The sequence below is a fragment of the Denticeps clupeoides genome, chromosome 5 (assembly GCF_900700375.1).
Source record: "Denticeps clupeoides chromosome 5, fDenClu1.1, whole genome shotgun sequence".
Lineage (NCBI taxonomy): Eukaryota > Metazoa > Chordata > Actinopteri > Clupeiformes > Denticipitidae > Denticeps > Denticeps clupeoides.
Window position 1 is genome coordinate 14,946,309 of NC_041711.1, and position 24,087 is coordinate 14,970,395.

General features: G+C 42.4%; 1 protein-coding gene across 4 annotated transcripts in view; it reads left to right on the forward strand.

The window, feature by feature from the left end:
- Positions 1–24,087, forward strand: part of il1rapl1b (interleukin 1 receptor accessory protein-like 1b) — a 219,463-nt gene that overhangs the window by 106,827 nt on the left and 88,549 nt on the right. For all 4 annotated transcript variants that reach the window (XM_028979445.1, XM_028979443.1, XM_028979446.1 and 1 more), the window contains exons 4-5: positions 701–887; positions 3,138–3,291. In XM_028979445.1, coding sequence (XP_028835278.1) covers positions 701–887; positions 3,138–3,291 — 341 coding nt within the window. The remainder of the gene's footprint in view (positions 1–700; positions 888–3,137; positions 3,292–24,087) is intronic.

The window sequence follows — 24,087 nt, forward strand, 5'->3', positions numbered from 1 at the left end:
GCTTTCACACTATTCCATATTTCTGCACTATTTTACTTGAAAGGTTTAACTACAACAACAGCATGCCCAGTTCATTTGGGTTCAGTGATCCTCCGATCCTGTTCAAGCTGACCACAATTGAAGAACCACTTAATGTAAAATGATGCCTAGCTTGATTATGCCAGAACATAATTCTCACCACAAATGGACAAATTGACCATTTCAAAAGGACTGAAACAATACATCTCTCCTTCCATCTTCCTTGTTAGTGTACTTCATTTGCATATGCCCAAATGAATGACAAATCAACTGGACTAAACCGCACACGTAGTAACCCCCAAATAAAAATCTCCAGCTCGCTTGGCCCCATGGTCCCGGTACTGTATTTTACAGCTGTTTGCTGCGTAATCTCTTTTGGACATACTGTATTACATCACTGCCATGATGCGTCAGCAGCCTGAGCTGGCACACTGCAACGTTTGTTTTTACTCACATTTCTGTTCGGGGAATTGTTTCCCAATAAATTCAATCATGGTGTTAAAAGCACTCAGCGTTGTTAAAGCTGCTGAAAGTGGCATTATATATAACCCAAGAAATTAGACTCTTGCCTTTGTTTCATAAATACTTGAATCTTTATAACATATAATCTTTCCTCATTTTATCTCATGACATATCATTGACAACAAACTCATGGCTGTTTTTTTTCTTCTACTTCCTCCAGGAATTCCACATATTGTATGAAAGTTTCCATGTCACTCACAGTGGCTGAGAATGACACGGATGCTTGCTACAATTCCAAAATGAAGTATTTTGAGAAGGCGGAATTGAGTAAAAGCAAAGAGATCATCTGTCCGGACATAGAGGACTATGTTCAGCCTGGGAAGGAACCAGACATAGTCTGGTACAAGGTAAGCCATACGTAGTGAACTTCAGTGCATGTTCATGATCTGTTGGTGTGAAAGTGAAAAGTTTTATCTGCATGAGTACATATATGTATGTATGTACATGTGTGTGTATATTTATGTATTTATTTATTTCTGTATGATCCATGACATGACTGGATCATACAGAAGAAGAAAGTACATTTTAACAAAAGAAAACTTCACTGAGGTTACCTGTGTAGAGTGTGCATTAGCACCTAAAACCATTAACCTAAAATCATTACCTCTGAGCAATCCTGTAACTAACAGTGTAAGAACCTAAGCCTTCTGTATCCCAAATTAGAGTCTTCGCTCTTAAGTTGCATTTGCTTCTAATGGCAAGACAGTCTGAATCTGTTCCCAGTTCCAGCCCCAAGGGCTATGCAAACATGTGGGGAGAGGGCAGCAGGATCTCCATTACTTCCCAAGATCACTGGCGGAGCTCATTCTCATTCAGCTGACAGAATCTGTAAATCACCGCGCTCTCTTTTGGCACCCACACTGCTGAATTAAAGGGAGCCATTTTGGGCCTTTGTCTCTCCTTGCAGTGCGACATTTCGCTCGATACTGTGTCTGATACAAAGTAGAAGGCAATGTTAATATTTTTTCTTTTTTATTTCCTGAACAGATTAGTTTTAGTTTATATTATACTAATTATTTGTGACCGTATTCACTGGAGAGGAGTTGTGGTCCTAAGTCCCTGCAGCCAGCGGCGGATAAATGAATCGGATGGAAACTACAGCGCATGTGTGGTGTGGAACTCATAAATAAATGCTTACCTGTTCGGAACAGGGCGCTAAACTGCTCATTTTTTAATGACTCTGCCTAAGGTCATCTCAGCTCACCGAAAGCATATATTTAGATAATGTTGTTCATTTTTCATAGAGCAAAAAGGTATGAAGCAAAGAGCTCTATGCACCATGGGGGTGGGGGGGTTCTCCCAGCTACCCGGGGGGTCCTCAGGCGATGTGTCCTCCTTGCAAACTTATCTAAGTTCATCCCACATGAAACTGCAGACAGAAAGGTAGGCGATGGGAAACCCTGGCCAATTCATCAAAAGTAGATGAGCGTCGCGTTAGATATCCGCAGCGCTTCTGCAGTTTCTGTGCGAATTGAATTAAAAGACAGATAATGACTCGGGCCCAGGAACCTGCAGTTATTTGCGCCGCTCCAGAGTGGGTTTGATTGAATTCAGTCCTCCGTGAGCACAGGTGGAGGCCAGCCTGCCGTGTTCCGCTTCTGGTGCCAGGAGGGAGCTGGTGGAAGGAGGAGACAGAATTTCTGCATTACAGCCTCTGTTGCTGCCTGGTGCATTCCATCACGCATGACAAATAAAGATGTGTCCTCAAGTAGGCCTGGGCGATATGGCAAATATGATCATGATATATTTTCCTATATTTTGCCATTTCAAAGCACCTGGACTAAAATCTAAAGATACAAGTTTTATAAGCATTTAAAGCCAAATCTTATACATTTTTGAAGCAGTAAAATACTGTAAACATTGTAACATGCCTTTTCAACATTATATTTCTGTTAAATTTATTGTCATTTCAGCTATATACATGTTAGACAGTACATAGTGAAATGAAATAGCGTTTCTCCGGAACCTGGTGCTACATGTAACAAAATGGAACAGTGCATTAGTACTTGATATTACAGATAGATAATCAAACAATAAACAAATATGTTTTATATATAACCAATATAACAGAGGTAGTGTGTGTCTGTGTTTGTGTGTGTGAGTGTACCTTTGGTACCTTTTTCCGGATGGTAGGGGGTTGAAAAGTGTATGTGAGGGGTGGTTAGTTAATTTTGTACCTCATCGGCCATTAACAATCTATTGCCACACAATTGATGAGAAAGCAGTTTCCTTTAATAAAGAACTTGCCAAGATGTCTTGCACTGCCAAACCGCATTGTGGGTCTGTCATTTTAAACAATTCAACATGTCACATGCGAGGAACAAAGCTTGGTTGTCTCAACACACCCACCATCAAGAATTAACAAGACACAATGCATACGGTCACAACAGAAATGGTGTAGGAAAAGGTACACTCTGACTGGCAGTTGTTGCACAGATTTCTGGCATATGTGATTGAATAAATATGCCCATTGGTAAATAAACCTCTATCATATAATCATCCAGCCCTAGAAAAGTAATTTGCATATAGTAATTTGTAGTAGAAATGAATAAAGTTGTTTTGTGAGAGGTTTCAGATTGTATTCTGTCTTTCTGAAGGAATGCAAGCCCAAGCAGTGGAGACAAAGCATCATCAGGAAAAAAGACATCCTATCGATACGGGAAGTGCGGGAAGACGACATTGGAAATTACACATGCGAAATACAGTTTGGGAACTTTGTGGTGCGAAGAACGACAGAACTCTCTGTGACTGGTAAGTGGAACTCTTGCAACGTTGTCTGCTTTTTCCTGAATTGCAAGGCGCTCCTCTGACGGTTTCGTTGATGGGACGCGGTAATCAAATGAAAACCAGATCTCTCAACGCACTGTGGTTTTTTTTGGCTGCGTGCTTTGACAAAATCTACACAATGTCGAAATGAGACCATCTCCAGGCTGTTAGCATTACACATATCCTGATTTGTTGAGGCAATGAGAGTCTCACAGTAGGCATCTCGTCAGAAACGCTGGCAGCATGGGAAGCTCCTTCATTTCGAGAAGCTCTCTTTCAGATCGTAATTGCCACAGATGTTATGGCTTCCTATTCATTACTTAGAACCAGTTAGCAATTGTTTGTCACATGAGTGACTGCAGATCGAGGAACTTCAAACAAATAATAATTCATTTCAAGAGGATTCTAACAGCTTTTTTTTTTTCATATTTAGAAAGAAAACCTTCTTCGTTATTTCTCTGCTTCATTGTCACGTTTCTCACAACAGAAATTAGTTTCTCTGAACTCAAGACAATGAAAGCAGTTCACAGGGCGAGGAATGGTCTAAAACGCTCAAAATGTTAATCACATGGGGCAAGACTAGAAAAACAATTCTACAACAATATAACAATATCTAAACACTTCAGTGTGAGAAATGCACCTAAAAACGAAGTGCTTGTACACAGAAACTTTTTATACTGTCTGCAATTTATTATGTAATGCAGTTTGATTCAGTGATTCATTCTACAAGGTTAATTGTTCCAATAAAATGGGAAACTAGCTGCATAACTAATTTCTTCCTGCACGCTGTAAAAATTTTAACTATTCAATTACAGATTTTTGCAATGAATTGAATGTTTTACATTAATCTCAGTTATTAAAACATTATGGCATTCCTAGTAATATGTAAAGCAATATTCCTACTTTTAAAAAGAGAAATTCATAAAATGTCTTGAATAACTTGCTCAGGACTTTTTTTTTTGTAAGATAAGCTAAAACCAAATAAACTGTAACTGAATTACTGATGAAAACACAACTTTGCTCGTTGTGGCTATCAGATCAGAAAGGTGTTCACACATTGAGACACATTATAAGAGTTTTGCATCATGTGCTTTAGCATTTTCTATTGTTTTTGCACATAAGATGAGAAATGTGAATGTTCATTGCTGAATGCTGAAGAAATGCGAGCAGAATCTAATTTCTGTTGTGAGAAATGCACAAGAGCAATAAAGGAATACGCTAAACCGATTGCGGGCCCCGTGGCATAGGCACTTTCTCTCAGCGGTGACTGATTTAATTGCTAAGCGGCAGATATCCTCTAAGCCACTACAGCAGTTCTTAACAAAGACTGCTGAAATATTTAAACCTGAACTTTAAAAACAACATTGTGTCAGAAATCCGAGAGACAAAGCATTAAAGCTACTTGTCGCCACGGCTCCTTGGAGGATTGATACATCGGCCTGCTTAAAGTGTGTCACGTACGTATCAACATCCAGCTAATGTCCCAGCCTTTGTGAGTACATATAATCGATAGACAGGAGCCGACAGCTGAAGCCCGAGCTCGACTTTTCGCTTTTATTCTCTTCACTCGTCCTAATTGGGCTATTTCTCAGGCAACACAGCCACCTAAACTATGGAGGCTGGTGAATAGTTAATTCCCACTGTTAAAGCACACGACCGGCCCAGGTCCTTATGGAGAGACTCTAAGACGGGATTGATTCTGCCGGCGGGGGGGTCAGCTCATTTCCCTCGCTCTCTGTCTGCCTGATCTGATGAATCCATCCTATGCTAGCAGTACTCCGTTAACCCCAGCGACCTGCACAACTAGCATGGGGGGGGGTGTCCTTTGCAGCTCTCCATTTTTGCTCAGACAGGGAGGGGTAACTACAGTGGTGGCCTAGCAGTGGTGGTCTAATGGTTAATGAAGCTGCCCCATAATCAGAAGGTTGCCAGTTCGAATCCCGATCCGCCAAGGTGCCACTGCGCAAAGCACCGTCCCCGCAGTAACCAAATATGGATGCTCCCAGGGCACCTGTCATGGCTGCCCACTGCTCACTAAGGACACATTTCGTTGTGTGCACCATGTGCTGTGGCATGTATCACAATAACAATCACTTCACTTTCACTCTCACCACTCCAAAGGCCTGCCGCTTCTACGGCATCTCTTTCATTCCTTATCTCGCTGAAAAAGTTGCTATTCGTGTTCCATCTTTACACGTGCATTTAACGTATGCCTAATGTATTGCAAGGGAAAGAAGGGTTGCTGGGATACGAGCATTGGGGTGGACGTTGCAGGCATGTTAATTGCAATGCACTTGCAGATACAGGTCGGAGGTCAAAATAACTTTTTTTCAATTCTTTGCTGTCTGATTACTACTTATTACACTTATTAGATTTTGTGGAAGGCCAATTTCAGCAATCAATCATGCGCCTCCCAGGATTGCAAGCATCCCCCTTGTGCCGCACCACATGCAGATTGCCCTGTGTTCATGACAAGTAATTATATTGAGATGATTAGGCGAGGCAGTAAACATTTGTTCGTAATCTCCAGCATTTTGGGGAATTGTGTAATGGGGATTTTCTGCCTTGATGTATTTTTTAAATGAACCTGCCAATTAAAGGACCTGATGGCAGGTAGATTATTCAAATGTAGCCGGCCACCATAAAACAAAGAGCCACCACTGACATTAACAGTGGGGGATCGTATCCAGTGATGACTGTCAAAGCCAGTTAGATTAGTTTCTCCCGTCGAGTTTAATAGCCGTTTCGGCGGACTAAATTTCAGCATATGCATTCCTGGCACAGATAAAACTCGTTTGGCAAGGCAACATTTACACATTTAAAAAAAAAACAAAAAAAAACAAAAAAAAACGTGGACTTTCATGAGCCTGAACAACGTAAAAGAATCACACGTGGTTAACAAGGACATGCCTGTTTTTTGTCCTTCATAGCAGTAACCAAATATGGATGTTTATCACTTGCCTGCTTTAAGAAGCCGCTGATGAGAGAGCAGAAGCCCCATGGCCTAATCTGCAGCCACAGATTATGCCACGCTTATCCAGCACTGCTGTTTGCAAAACAACTAGATTAGTCTTATTAATATTCCGCATTAATGGAAATGCTCCCTGCCACTGTCGCGCCACGCCGTAATCTAACAGGAGTCTCATTACCGGACCTCTGCACCCACTGTGTTGGAACTCTGACTGCGAACTGAGAGTTTGGGGAAGTGGTATATTGCCAGCGTCTTTTTCACAAGGACGGACTGTGAACTGTGCTCTGCCAGCACACCGTAGAGCACACATACACACCACTCACTCACACACCTACACCTACAGACATTTTAGTCACCAGTTCACCAAGCGAGCATGCCTTTGGGTGCTGGGAGGAAATTAGAGAACCCGGGGGAAACCCACATCACAATGGGGAGAGCATGCAATCTCCACGCACACATTGCTAGCACTGCGCTGCCGTTTGGCATCCCTCCTGCATGAAAACTGTAGATCTGTCCACCCACTGGTTCTATGCCTCTTCCCTTTCCACATTTGTCATTTAGCCAGAATGAGATGTCAGTTTCAATTCAGTCGTCTCTCAGATGCCTTAAACTTAACAAGCTCGTCCTGCATCATGCTCTGTTAAAAGGCAACACAGTAGGCAACAATTCATTTTGGGACTTTTACAACAGTACACCGCTGTGATTTTGTATATTAAAACCCCCAAGATAAAACTAAAACATAATTAAAATGGCCACTCTTCTAACTGTGGTAATAGCCCTGGCCCCAGAAGCAACTTTTATTTGACTTGATGACTGTAATGTGTTTATATTTGAAAAGGTGTGAAGCAGCTCTCTGAGTCACATCCCTGACCGTTGTCTTGAGGAGACTATAACCCCATCGTTTCTCATTAATCACGCTGAATCGTCTATTCACTGGCCCACGAGGTAGGGACTGCAAACATCCTGTTCCTGATTGTCGTCTCAGAAAACACTAAACTGCAAATGTCATAAAATATGTAATGCCACATGAAAGGGCAGACTCATCTTATCTGAAAAAGGCATATTGTGTATTTATTCACTTTCATGAATCAACTGGCTTGATTAAAGGTCAGCCGACGTCATTTGGTTTCTTTAATTTGCAGGATTGGATCTCACCCACCTTCAAGTTGGTTTAAAGTCCTCCTTGTGAATCTTGTTGATTGTCTCTGATTTATTATTCAGTCTTATGTTTAGTGACAGTTGTCAATTCCTCGTTGATTAATTAGGGTCTAAGGCGCTAATGTAAGACCTGCAGAATCTGAGCCAATCAGAAGCAGAGGATGGAGAACAGGTACAGGCACAATGTACAGGTACAATCAAATCTGTGGTTCAAAAGAATTAGGGAAAAGTTAGTCAGCAAATGTTTTTTGAGGCACACGTTGACCTGACAGTTTGAATATAAAGTGACCGTCAGCACTAATTTCATTAAAAACTTAAACAGGTTTTTATTCACTTGTCTGATGATAATAAAGTTTTTCAAATAATGAAAGTGTAGTGATTGTCATTGTGAAACACTGCAGCACAGCACACGGTGACACAATGAAATGTGTCCTCTGCTTTTAACCATCACCCTTGTTGAGCAGTGGGCAGCCATGACAGGTGCCCGGTGAGCAGTCTGTGGGGACAGTGCTTTGCTCAGTGGCACCCTTGCAGTTTGGGATGCAACCTGGCAACCTTCTGATTACGTGTCCATTTCCTTTCCTTTGGCCACCACTTTCCCCCATTTTAAGGTAAAACTATTTTAAAGGTAAAACTTTCTAGAGACTATGGCTTAAGCTATGATTTACCACAGCTGCATCACATGGCACCGCTATCTGTTATTTTTCTGCATGAGATGTGGCAACCCTAGCTAATGCTAAGATAGCATTAGCTTCCCTGTTTAATACCCACTTTCCTCATTAGCATCAGCCGGTGGCACCGAATCGCAGCTGCCATTATGGGGGTCATTCCTGGCCTCTTTGCACGTCGTCTCATTACCATATAAAGGATGGGCAGGCATAATTACTCTTTTAATTGTTTTTGTGTAATTAGGCTTGACCGGTGTGGCCAGCACATGCTGAGAAATTCTGCTTGGGGTGGATGTGGGAGTCTGCGAGGACATTTTTGGGGGTCAGTTTTAAAGTGGACCGGAGAGATTCCATCACTCTGCCTGACTTGCTCTCAAGCTTGTTACCAGAATCTGTGCAGCCACTGCTGCTTAGGTGGCCCTCGGTGGAGGTAGGAAGGCGATGCAAGCTACCAACAAAAAGGACAACAAAGCCGCGCCCACATAAAGATCAATATTTAATGTCAACTTTTTATTATTATTTTCTCTCTCTCTCTATAGATCTCCCCACAGTGCTTTAGCTGATTTTGTATATTCAGCAGTGATTCATCAAGGGAAGGCAGCCTTTGGCAGCTGGATGCATAATTTGGATGAAGTCGGTGTGTGTGTGTGTGTGTGTGTGTTAGTACATTGCTTGTATGCGTGTGTGGGCCAAGGGCTTTTCTTTCTGTCAGTTTCATCACTGCACAGTGCATAGTGTCGGTGACTCCGTTAAACCTCTCTGGTGGAGAACAGCAGTGGCATTAGCATCAAATCACACAGTCATTAAAAAAAGTGCTACTGGGCCCCTCTGTGTCCACGCGGAGCATGGAACACACACGCAGAGTCCCTGCTGAACTTTTTTCGACCCGTCAGTCAACCCCCAGTTGTCATGGCAACAGAGTCAAACATAATAATGAGAAGCGCACGCTGCCCTTGAATCCGACCTAGAATTGCGTTTATTATTAATTCTTGATACTTTTATTTCTTGTTTTATTGCTGCGAGGATGCCGGTGAGGACGAATGAGAGAGATTGAAGGATGCTTGGGACAGGAGTCTATGAGGGAAAAAGAAAGACAAGTGGGCTAAGCAGGATTCTTGTCTGGTGCTTTGAGACTTGAGTGGACTGCTTCTCAGTGGAAGGGCCCTTAAACATGATGGATTGCCTTGTGATCAATTGCAGTGATTTGTCATGTGCAGAACCACTCATTTTCATAAACGCATTACTGATGGCCTCTGGGGGCTTGCATGCATGTGTGTGTGGTTGTACATCTGACAGAGCAAGAGTGGGTCATGAAATGGAAGGCTTTGCCTCACCAATGCTCGCTTCAACACTGCCTGGAGTTTGAACCTGAAGAACTCTCAAAACCATGAGAAACAAAATTCTCTGGTCTTTGGTGTAAATACCAAGTATCACATTTGGCAGAAACCAGGCACTGCTCATCACCAGGCCAATACCATCCCTACAGTGAAGCATGGTGGTGGCAGCATCATGCTGTCGGGATGTTTTTCAGCTGCAGGATCTGGGAGACTAGTCAGGATAGAGGGAAAGATGACCTCAGCAAACCTGCTCCAGAGCACTGTTGAACTCAGACTGGGGCAATGATTCATCTTTTAGCAGGACAACGACCCTAAGCACTCACCCAAGATATCAAAGTGGCTTCAGGACAACTGTGAATGTCCTTGAGCGGCCCAGCCAGAGTTCAGACTTGAATCTGATTGAACATCTCTGGAGAGATCTTAAAATGGCTGCACCAACGCTTTCCATTCAACCTGATGGCGCTTGAAAGGTGCTGCAAAGGGCCAAACTGGCCAAGGATAGGTGTAGCAAGCTAGTGGCATTGTATTCATAAATAGTTGAGGCTGTAATTGCTGCTATCAAGGTGCATCAATAAAGTATTGAGCAAAGGCAGTGAATTCATATTTACAAGCGCTTTCTAATTTTTTGTTCAGTTTTTGTGGTGGCCTAGCGGTTAAGGAAGTGGTCCTGTAATCAGAAGGTTGCCACTGAGGTGCTACTGAGGCGCCACCGTCCCCACACACGGCTCCCCGGGCGCCTGTCATGGCTGCCCACTGCTCACTAAGGGTGATGGTTAAAAGCAGAGGACACATTTCGCTGTGTCACCGTGTGCTGTGCTGCAGTGTTTCACAATGACAATCACTTCACTTTCACTTCAACCTCAAGTGAACTTTTTTTCACATTGTCATTATGTGCGTATAATTCTGAGATAAACTGTGAATACTTTCTGGATGCACTATAGATATGGTTTGTGTTCACCAGTGTCACTGAATTTATGTTTTTTGGATTTAAAGAAACAACCAGATAAAAACTAGAAAGGACTGCTGTAGGAAAGGAACTTTTTTGCTGTGTAATTGTTTCTGATGAGCAGAAGATGGGTTATAGATATTAATGACAGCTTTTACACAGCCTAATTTCTATTTCTGGATTACATTACCCCCCTCCTGTAAATACATCACACACCCAGGTGAAAAGCAGCTTCCTTCTCCTCCAATTTCGCCTCTGTTTCCTTTTGTTTTCTATATTTTCCTTATACCCCTTCTAGACAGGGTGTCAGTGACCATGCTCACTACCAACACCAGCATGCAGATTATCAGCACTTTTATTAAAGCCTTCTGATTGGAGAACCAGTGAGTGTGACTTTAGCGAACACTCCTGTACATGTTGTACAAGTACAACCCCAAGGCATTTAGAACGCAAGTCTTCTGGTGAAGCGCGGGGAACACTGAAATTGTAAAATAGCCAGTAACAGAGCTTTGCACCAAAACTGACAACTGGAGCTGCTTTGCTCTGATGGTATTGGATATGTCTCTTTCTATCCTTCAATGAATAACATATTCATTGCATATGTTAGATTGCATTTTTTTTTTTTCCAAATCTAACCGTTATTATAGCTGAAGTGATGCTGACATCAATCCACGCATCTGTACGGAACCAGCTGTCAGCAGGGCAGCTTCTTGTCACATGGAAGTTCTCGTGAGTTTGCTGGAGTCAGCTCAAGTTGGGGAGCTCTCACTGTACGATGGAGAGAGCGCAGCACTCGTAAGTTGGGTTATGTGATTTTTTTTTTTTTTTTTTTTTTTTTTTTACGAAAAAAGTACAGAAACTGCCAAGCTGTTTTTCCCTTCTCCCAGACCTGCTGTCTGTTGGTTTGATCTGTGTCATAGTATTGTGATGAGCTGGCACTTTCCAGGCTACCGCTGCCTTTTTAAATAAATGAGTGCCATCTCTGGGGGGTGCTGTCACAAGATTTAAGGGGCAGTGCCGCCATCGGGGACGATGTCTAATGCACCCTCATCGCTGGGCATACCCACTGTAATATAGTTATATATAGATATCATTAGGCAGGCAGGGCGAAATGACAGGCTTTTTAAACGCGTCTCTCTCATTAATTACACAAGCAAATCAGTCCGGCCCAGCGGAGCTGAGTCCAGGTTTTTGTCTGGCCCTTCACCCTCCCCCCAGGCCAGATCCACCCTGGGACACACTTAAGCCCATCTCTCTTCTGTTAAGTGCACTACGCTAGTGCCCCCCACCCCCTACCGTGCCAGCAGCCGTGTTTTATGAGCGTCCTGTTAAAGCGATGGCTCCTCCTCGCCCGCCCCACATAGCTGAGCTCTTCTTTTTGATTCAACATTCATTACAGCCTTACTACATGCTTTGGTAAGAAGGACAATGAACAAGAGGGAAAAAATTTTTAGTAATGGTCTCGAGGTACAAACCGTTGTTGGAACCTTTTGGTCCAATATATGTTCACGCTGGTGCTGATGGATTTGGGTCCTGTGTGGATTTCAAATGCTCATTATCAGATATTCCTGGCATGTGTCATGGTGACAAGTGTGAGTATTTAACCCGCAGATTACTAAGGCCAAACCATATCCAGGAACAGGAAACCGAATCCATTACGGATATTTGCAAATCTAAAACCCAGACCTGACCTTAAACCCAAAATGTGTATACAGACACACAGACAATTCACAGGCAACATTATAAAGCTGACAGATTTTCATGGCACATGGGTGAGGGGTGCAGACACAAGTGCACAGCATTTTTTTAACTCCAAAGTGACTTTAATAAGGAAACATAAATATGGCATGATGACCTAAAACATGTACAAATTAAAGATGAACACAGAGCAGTAATGCATTCATAAAGATTGACAGGGGAGTGTCAATCCAAACCACCTTGGTAGTTTGGGTTTCGAACTGGCATTATTCTGATTATGGGTCTGTGTCCTTATCCGCTAGGCCACCACTGCCACCAAGGGTCCTGATCACTCGTGCGAAATGAGCGGCAGCTGAGAGTGATCCAGATAATCAGGTGAACTGGTTCCAGACCGCCAATCTGGCTGGCACCTGGACATCAGGCAGATGCGTCTTGCTGCTCGACCTTTCCCTGATCTTTCAGGTGCCTTTACTGCCCAACTCCCAAGATGCTCCGCTCACTGCGGTGTGTTTCTCTCACTCTTCAAATCATTAGCCCAAGGCTAACCTCCGGCAAAATAAATATGTAAAGTAGAATGCTGTAATTATTATATAAAGATTGAACATGAAAAGAAGTTATTGTGCTAAGTGCAGTAAACTGAATACCCCTCTGTCCGCCATGCATGTGCATTCAAAACTGTATGGAAAAGTGTCCTTTTTTTAGAACATATTTTAATGGCCTGGTTCCTTCTGTGCAATAATAGATGAGAAGTGTTCACTTATGGAAAAAAGGAAGGACTAGTTACTTTCTAGAGATCTAGAAAGGATGAACTAACAACCCACCCAGCCCTTTATGTTGTTGTATAATTATTTCTGCTGCCTGGAAAATGTTTTTTTTTTTAAGGGATTGACAGCTCTCACACACCCAACATCCTCAATCGGGAAAACGTAAAGCCACTCCTGTCCATACGTCACATGCCCTGGTATTTGCCTTCCTTCTCTACACTCCTAATACCCCTTCAACAAACGTGACCACACCCACTACCAACACCACAATGCTTTAATTTAAGCATTCAAGTTGGAACACTAATGATTGTATAGCCCCCCTGAAATAGCCCTCGATGTGTGTGATGTGAATCTGTACTGCCTTAATTGGCGGGTGAGAGCTTAATCACGTTTCACAGCCTCAAAGGTGAGCAGGAACACACCTGGCCATCCTCCCCATTGTCCCAACAGGTAGTCAGGTGTGCGGTAAACAGCGGCAGGTGTGAGTGGTACTGCGGTACTCCGTACCCGCCCCACACCTGCCACCATCCAGGTGACAAAAGTTGTGGTACGACACTATAACTAGTCCTACTACTTTTTTTTTTAAATTATTTTAAAAGTTGTTTCTTTTTCAGCTACTGCATAGTGTTTCTGCTCCAGTTTCCGTCACTGCGACGGTCTCTTCAGAGCATGCCAGTCCTGATTCGTTCATCTCTGTGTGGCTGAAAAAACACTCTGTGGTTAAAGCAGTGTAGTGACATACGGGCTGCGGCCGCACGTTGGCCAGGACAAAGCCTCTGGTGACGCTTGCACATGTGGATTGTGTTGCAGAGAGCAAAAAAAAAGTGTGAGAAGGGGCTACAGCAGATGGTCACTTCTTAGGAATTTGCCTGAACACGCTGACTGCCGTTTCTTTTTTTATTAATAAGGGCATCTCTCATGCATCTGTTTAAGAGTGTTACTTCAGGAGCACTAAGCCCACCATCCCCGAAACACAACATTGCTTGCGATTATCTGTGGCACTTTTCCCTTCATGGTGACCTGCTGAACAGTGAAGGAGTCTACTGATGACAGCCTTAACAGCAGTGTCCTCAAATTCACATAATGAGCATGTCAGCAGATGCTACAACTACGGCGTTGCCTTAAAATAATCTTTGCTTGTAGCCGGCTGTGATACGAGGCCTTAACATCTCTGTCTGCACCTGTTCATCTAGCAAGAAAACTGTTTGTTCTGAATTTGTACACACACACAGACACACACACACGTTTGGTGCATACTTGAGTGCCGATGCACACGCAGTTGTGTATGTGCGCATCTGACTATAAACACAAGGGCCCGAATGTCATCACAGGCCTTAATGTAAGCCTTATAGCAGCAGCTCTCTCTCCCGGGACGTATTTTCTCTCTGACAGCGAGGGAAGATTAAATGGGAGAAGCCATTTCCAGCTCCGGTTCTAATCCCTCTGCTGTGGGTGAGCAGCCACTCTGCTCCCGGCTCGCTGAAACTCAGCACCTAATTACAAATTATTTTTTCACGTTGTCCCCATTCGCAAGGATGTCTTTTTGTAGACACAGGCATTTCTTTTTGTAATAAATATCTTCATTGAAACAAACTGACTGGCAAGCTGACCCGTGCTGGACCCACCCTTCACTCCTGTATCCCTCGTGCTCAACAGAGGCAGCCTTTGGTGGGCATTCGACTTAATTCTGCTTTCGGTGGAACCGGTGGAACCACTGCAGAGGTGCAAGACCTGCCCATTGGCATTCAGAACTGCCTCCATCCTGAAAATGAGAAGCACTTCAGAGCAAATCAGGGCTCTGTGCCCACATGCATGTTTTTTTTATCTAGCCTGTAGTATGAAGGGACAAGATTCCACCACCCCCCAACACTCTCACACACACACACACACACACACACACACACATCTGCTGGCATACTGTGCATGCACCATAAACAGACTCAAAATAAGTCATTCTGTGAGCTTTGGGAATCGTAGAAAATTGATGTGATAATGAGTGTGCGTGTGTACGTGTGAGCATCCTTGTGACTTCATGCATCTGGGATCTCTAATTAGGATGACGTGTCACATAATTAATGCCTATTCTTGCCAAATTATCACTTCATTAGTGCCATCACATTCTAAATGTCGGGAGTGCCGCTTAACTGCTGCTAATTGCGTGGAAATCACAGAACAATCCACCACCACCTTCCAAATGGGATTGTTTTATATGTTATATTTTTAAAAAATATATTATTCAACCAGAACTCCAGCACACAGCTGATAACAGAGAAGAATCCGTGCAAAGTGAAGGTGGTGAGAACCGAGGCGAGCTTGAAAGTCATTTCAAAGTTGAATTAAATGGAGACAGGAGTTACAGTTTATCCCTTCGTGATTATAATGTACTGTTTTTGGAGGATCCATGGTGAGCGCAGGGGAGCTTAGATTTTGATTTTGATTCAGTTCCACCAGGCCATACAAGAGAATTTCGCTGACACTGATCAGCATGCACACAAGTTTCTCTGTTTTACATTTACGGCATTTATCAGACCCCCTTATCCAGAGCGACTTACAACCTGTAGTTACAGGGACAGTCTCCCCCTGGAGCAATTTAGGATTAAGTGTCTTGCTCAGGGACACAATGGTAGTAAGTGGGATTTGAACCTGGGTCTTCTGGTTTAAAGGCGAGTGTGTTACCTACTAGGCTGTTCATTTCGTTCAGCCCATCACACTGACAGTATTGGTAATCAAACACAGAATTACTGGCAAATAATGATGGGCCAATAGACTGTTATTCATCACTGATATCTATTTCTATTCAATTTGACAGTTTTCAAATAGAGATTTTTTTCTTGGTTGGGTTTCTTTCCCCATTATTTTTTGTTCGTATATTTTGCTGCACAGGCAGCAGGTTTTCTCTTAAACATAAGAAGCCAACAGTGTGGGCTGAACCAGCAGAAACTTCCATCAGATAACATCATGTGTCCAAATCAAAACAGAATTGCTTTTTACGTATATAAAAAAAACAATGTATGCAATATATTATCATGTATTTGTTGTAGGTAAACATCCCGCATCATTTGAATCAGCTCTCTCATTGCCATGGCAACCTATATTTATAGGTTGTATGCCGAGTTAGATTCAAATAATTTAACAATTTCCACTCCAGTGAAGTTGTGTGAAGAAGAATATCTATACAGGCTTCAACAGATGCATTTTCAGCCAAGAAGTGTCATTACTTTTCGAATGCAATCACAATTTAACAAAAATAACTGTTTTTTACTAGATTCATGTATGATTATTGAGCAAGATCATTTAAATCCTAAACCAAATCTTGACTTTATTATTCAAAACATAACAGACAGACAGAAAATACATGCGAATGGCCAGATAATTACCTGATGCAGGGAATGATGCATGTTTAATGATAAATCCGTCCTCTCGTCTGCTCCAGGCAGCGCCTCGCCATCTATTGGCTGTTTAGGGGAAGCACGGCCCTTTTCCTGCAGCTAAATGGCTTGCAATGCCTGTCAAAGACAATGACAGTCAAATGAAGTGGCGTTTAAGTGAGTGGACACGTTTTAAAGTGAAATAAAAGCACTTATGTAAGCAACCTCCCGGTAAGCTGTCAGGGCTTCAAAGGCCATGGCTGAACCCTTATAATGTAGTGCCTTTCAAAAGGCCATCCCTATGAAAGAACCTTCCAGGGGTCTATCCATCCATGTTATGTTAGTCTCTCCATCCTGCTTTCTCTTCCCTGTTTGCCTTTTCGCCCAACTTCCAATGCTTTTCTCTTGTTGTTTTTTTTTTCCCCCAATCTTTTCTGCACATTTATACACACCAACACACACTCACACTCAGCCGCTCAGTCTGGGGGATCAATGTAGTTTTCCTCAGCTTAGCCGTGGCGGTCAGTCTGCACTGACGTGATGGAAATTGATTGTGTGGCTCCCAGGCTGCTCTGTTTTGACAAGCTACAGTATTTCAGTGGGGGTTGGGAGGCAAAAACAATGTCGGACCAAAGCCACGGGTTAATTTATGAATGGCGGGACGAGGGAAGATGATAGGGGAGGGAATAAAGAGAAATGATGTTTGCTGGACCTGTGTTTCCCTCCCTCCCTCGTTTCTGTCCCTCGTCTGCTGGGGAGTAATTGCTTCTTACAGTTTTCACACTCGCCTCCTGTGTCTAGGGATCTGAGTGGACGACTCTCCAGGCTATTTGAAGTTATAATTGTGGGTTGATTTGTAGTCTTCGAGGGTCATCGTTCCAGCCTGGACCATGACGGACCCTCCGAAGCCTCTATATGGGGAACAAAGGAAATAAAAGCATGGTTTTCCCTACCAGCTGGAGGAGCTTTCCCTCCGTTCCCATTGGGCATTTACTAAAATTGAGTAAATCGTGTTTTTAGGGGGGCAGCTTTGTACATGTATGTTCTGCTGTATGACCTAATGCCTCGAAAAGGAGAAAGAAAATAATGCTGGGGAAAATCCCTGCAGGCTGCACAATTCCAGTCCAGAGAATTGCAATAAAAGTGATGGTCAGCCACAACACACCTGGTGCCAAGGGTACGGCGCTCCCCGTCATCGGCCTCAGCTGCTATGCTCTGTACTTTGTCCTGTTTCTCGCCTTGTCATGGTACATTTCAGAACACTCGTCTGACACACGCAGGGGGCTGTATGAGCGTTTCCAGGTCAGACATCTGTCTTTAGACCCTGGACAGTTATGTGGGAGTTACATCCAGTAGTATCTATAGTAGTATTAGCTATATTACACTTGTACCGCCACCAACATAAGGGTGAGCGTGTGGATCTGAGGCACAACTGATGGCAAATGGGGCCTGAACCCCTGACTTTAGGGATCATCCTTGAGATGCAGTTTGGTTTTCACCTAAAAATAACCTACAAGGAAGTGTCTGAGATGGATCCTTCAGAGATGCAGCAAGATCCCTTCCTCACAGAACACACAATAGATGAGTCCAGCAAGTGTTATTAGAATTTAGAATCCATCATACAAAGTCATTAATTACACATTGGTTAAACAAGCCCAAAAGCAAACTTGTTGACTTTGGAGAATGTAAAAGTGTGCATCATTTGGGGGCAGATTTTGTGAATGCTAAGGAAATACAGATGCTCCCTTGAAAAAGCCCCTGAGTGACGTATTTGGTCCTTGGCAGCATTTGATGATGTGCCATCCTTGAAATTTGCGACTTTTGTGACTTTGAGGAACATTGCCATGCACATCTTTGTATTTACCATTGCATTGTTTAGTTCCATCTATACAGAACATGATTAGCTTTACTGAAGTCACAATTCAGTCCACCATCTTACTGGGTTCCTTTAAACGTTATGGGCGCAGAAACCGGCCACCTTCTGTTTAGTATGTGGCTCGATTAAAATGTTGTTGGAGAAGAGCTAGTAGAGAATTGAGTGTGGTTTGCTAAGTACTAAAAAGCACTTTGGGGAAAAAGCAAAAGACTAATGAGTCACTTTACAGTTTTTGAAGACCAAGAAGAAGAAAGAAACTAAATGCATTGTGTTAACCCACCGCTGAACCAGTAGCTTTTAAGGTTCCCACATTCATGATAATTGAAACTAAGGTCAGATCAGCAAAAGCAGATTAGACTGAAAGGTTTCTGCATCAGACCGTTTTTCCACATTCAAGAAGAAAAGGATGAATGTCCTGCTGTGCAGCTCAGGCTTTTTCTGCTCTCCTTCTGTGGTACTCCTGTATCTTCAGTATATTATGAAGCTCAGGTCGGAGAGGTGGAGTGATTTTCTAGATTACTGGAGCTCCAGAGGGAGTATGTTACAGGGTGCTTACCTTCAGTAAGCACCGTATTCTCCTTGTTTTAATCTCCCCACCCCCACCACGTCAGCAGGCAGCATTTGCAGTCACACTGCAGCTGTCATGTTGAGTTATATAATGTTCCGTAACTTCAGTGCTCTCTGTTGTTTTCTCCATTTATGGCAAGCTATAAATAGCATTGGGAAGCTCATTTGCAAATGGTGTCAGTGTGCACTTGCTTTAAAAAAAACTCACAATATGGTAAAAAATGTTGTTTTAACCCGGGTTTACTGTGCATTGTCATTCTCCACCTCAAGATCTAAAGTGCTGGGCATTTTTTTTACTTTTTTTTTTTATGTGGTTCATCCACACTATAGCTTTGTGATATTGTTGCTTGGTTGTCAAGGTAAGAGGATCCAGTGGATCCAGAAGGAAACCAGAGCAGTTCAAGGTGCAGTTCATCTTATCAACTTATCATCAGTATTATTCATACAGGGGCTTGTCCGCTGTGTTACTGCCTACTTTGATGTTATTAACATTTGCTTTAATGCATACAAACTATGACCGTGACAAGTGTGGGAAAGATGGGGAGTGACAGGGAGATGATCTGGTCATCTAAAGGAAGCTTATCGTCATTAAACTCTACATGGAAATGTACAGAGTGTAGCTCAATAACAGTATCTGTTGAAATGTGTCGACCCTCTTGCACATCCGATGGGTGTCCTGGTTTGAGATGAGGAGCCACATTGTAGGAACCACATTTTGAACCAAGAATTTTTCTAGTGGAACAAGCTTTTCTCCAGCTCTTATAACGTTCTCAGAGTAATCTAGCTCACATGAAGTACTCTAGACCCAACCCTTCAACATAAATGATTCAATAATGTTTGCTGGCTGAGGGTCAAGCATGTCAGCACGGACATTGCCGTCAGTGAAGGCCACAGTAACAGGTTAGCATGAAAAGCATTAAAAGCTGCAGTGTTATAAAATGAGGTGGTTTTCAGGGGGAAATTGGTCTTCAGAAAATCACATATGTGGAATATGTATTTCCTCCATTTGAGGAGCCATGAAGCCCATTAGACAGGATAACAAAGTTCACTTGTCCTTTAGTGAACCCCACAGTGTTCACTCTTCCCTGGTCCTCTTGTCTTTCAGTCCTTTGTTTAATCATAAGGGGGCATGAACTTTCTTATCTCCATTAAAGGGGCCACAAAGATAGCCACTCATTTTCTGAAGGCTGCTGACCATTAAAATAGCCCAGAACTGTTTTATTACAGTTTTGCCCTCTTTTTCTTATTTATTTATTTGTTTGTTTGTTTATTTATTGTTTAACTGTGTCCATCCTGGGCATCTTGATAATTGAAGCAGGCAGATTCATTAGATGCTACAGGGAGGTCAGTGTATTCTCCAGGGAAGATTATCAGAGCGCGCCATTTAACTCTTTAATCCCATAGTTTTATGACCGTTAATCTGATATTAAAATGGCCTCTCGTAACATCTGCCGGCCCAGGGTCAGTACTTTATGGGATTTCCTGCTCTCTTGTGCCTACCTCTGAATGGGGCACTATCTGACTAGCTACTGCCCTCTTCTGGAGTGCTTCTCTTTGAATGGCAAAGGTTTTCATGAACACTGATGTTATCCTAAAAAGGCTTTCAAGGGAATTTTATCCATTAAATGGTCATGTGTTCTATTTTATTTAACATCTGCCTGTCTCTCTCCTGCCCTCTCCTTCTGGCCATTCATTTTCTCTTACACATTTCTCTTACACTCTTACACAACATTTCGTCAGTAGGACTGCATTTTGTAGTAAAATAATCATATTTATAATTATGTAAGCTTTGCTTTTGGTTACTACTACACTTTCGAAATACAGATTTTTACAAGGGAACGTTTGAGGAAAAAAATCAACAAGAGATCTGAGAGACTTTAACATCTTGTATTTTTACAGGGTGAACACTCAAGGCTCATTGATGGAGATTAGGCGCTCTTAAAGTTTTGGCTGACCACATTCATGTTTACCATAGCACCGCATAAAGATTTAGAAATAAATGGAGATGATGTGTGAGCTCATTGCCTTTCCATCCCTTGCCTTTTGGACCCATCCTGGCACTAACCTGCTGGCACAAGCCACTGACCTGTTTGAACAGCTGTCTAGGCTGGCTGTAGCCCATTCCTGGCAGAGTGGGCGGAGACCATAGGCCTGCTTTTCATGAAGGTTCACCCGTGCACCCATTTGGGGTGTAATTTGGCCAGTTTCACCCACCTATATATACTTTCCCATGCTGGTTTAATGTTCTACAGTTGAAGCAGGGTGCTGATGAATGACATAAACAGTGAAAGGTCAGCAGTTGCAGGTGTCAAAATGATTTTTCAATAGTACCTCATCAGTCATTGTTAACAGAATCACTGTTTGCAGACTGAGAATTTGTGTCAAGGAACTACCGTCAGCTTTTTTTTTTACCAATAATGGAAAATATATCAATAAAATAAATAAAAGCAGTGCCATTGACCATTTTGAATTGAATATTTATCACTGTTTAAGAGCATGTAGCTTGTCACAATATCAACACGGCAATTAAAAGTCCTCCTGGTGTGACAGTAATGAGCCTTTGTGGATTTGAAAGTGTCGCACTTATACATAATGGTAGGAAATTTGTGAGGTTCTATTTGGTGAAGAAAATCAGAAAGTGAAGCAGAAGCTGTCTCAGTGACTGCCCGTTTCGCTCATGTTGCACAGCAGGCCACACTTTTTTGGCACCATGATCTTGTTTACATTATGAAACTTTATGGTTCTTCAATTTTTAACACGGGTCATGTTGTTGTTTATGCGTAGCGTTCACTCTCTTTCTGGCAGAGGTGTGTCCTTTAAGGCTTTCTTTAATAATTCAGCAAAGTCAGTAAGTGTTCCAGCGGGAGGCGAGAAACAAATTTGGAGGTTTCATCTCTCCGTATTTGCCTTCAGACAACTTTGGTCTGCATAGCACTAGTGCCAACGGCTCATAAGAGAGAGCATAACATCTTATTTTTTTTAAAACATTTTCCAGGCAGAACAGAGAGGTTAATCTCATGGTAACTTTGGCACTCGTGTTTGTGAAAAATTGACAGCAGAGTAACTAGTAATACCAAGTACAAATATTTATACTAATGTGTAGATAATAAATATGATTTATAAAAATCAGGATTTATGATTTATGAAAATCAGGATCAAATAAGAGAGAGGAAACTGCGAGGAAAATGTGCATTGAACAGAAAGCAATATGCTATTTCAGTTTGACCCCAGTGCCAGATGATAGTAATACAATAACACAATAATTACACTCTAACAACAGGCTAATAACAAGGCAATACGACATAAGTCTAGACTGGAATGATTTTAGGGATTAATAAAGGTTAGAGTGTTATAAAGGTTATCTGCACATGCACATATTTGGGGTGGGTAGCCTAGTGGGGAACAAATCCCAAACTACCATTGTGTCCCTGAGCAAGACACTTAACCCTAAGTTGCTCCAGGTGGACTGTCCCTGTAACTACTGATTGTAAGTCGCTCTGATAAATGCTGTAGATGTAAATGTACATATTCACACACACACACTGACTATATGATATCAGTATTAGTTATATTCCTGTGCTCAGGAAAGGCAGTAATAGTAAAAAAGTACACAGTACAATATGCATTCAGTTCACCTATTATAATTGTCATGTCGATGGCTGTCAGCCATTGGCGAATAAAGTTGAACTTTATCTTAACAGGTGGTAGTAAAGAAAGAGGTGAAGCTAGTTAAAAAAGGAAAAACTCAACCAGTCAACCAATATCAAAAATACAATTTAGCAATCATTTCTGTAATTTTCAGAAAAATAGATGTTTCAAAGATTCACAAAAATGCAGGTTTTCCAGAAAAGACTCCCACTCAAGGTTCTTTGCTATTCAATTGCTAGGTAAATAATTTTCACCGTATTGGTATTCCAAAACACTTTCATAGAACTGTAATAAGCAATGTCTGCTCTGCAGTAGGTTCCAGAGGAAGGATATGAATTGTCAGTGCATTGCTAGAAGTCCTGTGCTTTCCACAGTATGGTAAGGATGCAGAGGCCTTCCCAGGATGCATTGGGAGCTGTCAGTGCCACCGTCCTGCTGTTCCAGCTTCCCGCGGCTCTATGGGGGATGGCAGCCGGGCACAGAATCGTTTCTCACTCTCTTTTCCCTGCAACAGCAGGGATCCTCAACTACATGTGTGCTTACAATTGTTTAGAGATACCACAGGCCTGCACAGAGGTTATCTTGGGGATTATGGGATTAAATGATTTTAATTGGTTTTTATCAGAAATAATTGCATTTTATCGGTTTAAACATTTGATTATGAAAGCTCACCGCTGTTTTGGAGTTGTTGTTTTTTTTTCAATTGTGGCAGCTTGTATCCAGCTTCTCTCAGGCATTTTCTGATGGACAAATCATTTCTCCCTCGCGCCGCCTCTCAGCGTGGTGGTATTGACCGCTATGTGGTGATATGCTGTTGAGCAATATCGGGAAAGCTGAGAGCAAAAAGCGGCAGGTGGTCCTCCTGAAATCAAGGGGGATGCCTGCAGTTGTCCTCAAGGTTTACACGCTGTTCAGCCGCTCGTTCATCAAGGCCAAATTTCCCAATGCGACAGAGGACGGTGGAGTTTTTCTGGCAGGCACAGAGAGTGCAGGCTGACCGTTAACTGCAGTGACTTGATTGATGTTAATATTTATATGAGGAACAGATGGAGAAAATGGGCTGGAAGCCTCTGAGGTTGAGGTAGATGTTTTATAACTGTATTGGCTTGTAAAAAACAGGGGGAAAAAATGCACTGAAGTATTTGTCCTTCAGAAACATAACACAGCCTTTTCACACTCAACAGACAATTCTATAATTCAGCAAAGGGAATTGCACGCAATCTCCTAATTAAAGATCGTATCATTTCATTTTTTTTTCAAGCGAGCAGAAAAATTACAACCATTTTACAACCGACTTCAAAGAAAAAGTTTTCACAAAGTGCATGGGAAAAAATCGTTGCTGCACTTTGTTTAAGTGAAAATGAAAGAAAAGTTATTTTGGCGCCGGGGCGAGATTGACATTTTTAATATGCACTGCAGCAGGGACTTAAATTGCCGCACTGAGTGTCAGAGTCCATAAGAAACTGCATTGTCTTCCCCTGCATTGCTGTTTGCCTCAGCACCCTTCTCGTTATTGGGAAAACAATGCATAATTAAAGCAATCATGATTAATTATAACAATTCTTTGCTTTACACATCTGCCTAATTGCAGCTTTGGGAGAAAAAAAAAAACCCACTTTTTTTTGCTAAACGCTTAAACCAAGTTTTTTCCCCTTCACGTTTAGAGCTGTGATGCGGTACATGTTGTAATGACATGTTGTAATGGAGTGCGTGCATGTGTGTGTTGCAGCCATTTTGTTTCCCCCTGCTGGTTTTCTACCAATATTGATACCACAACACA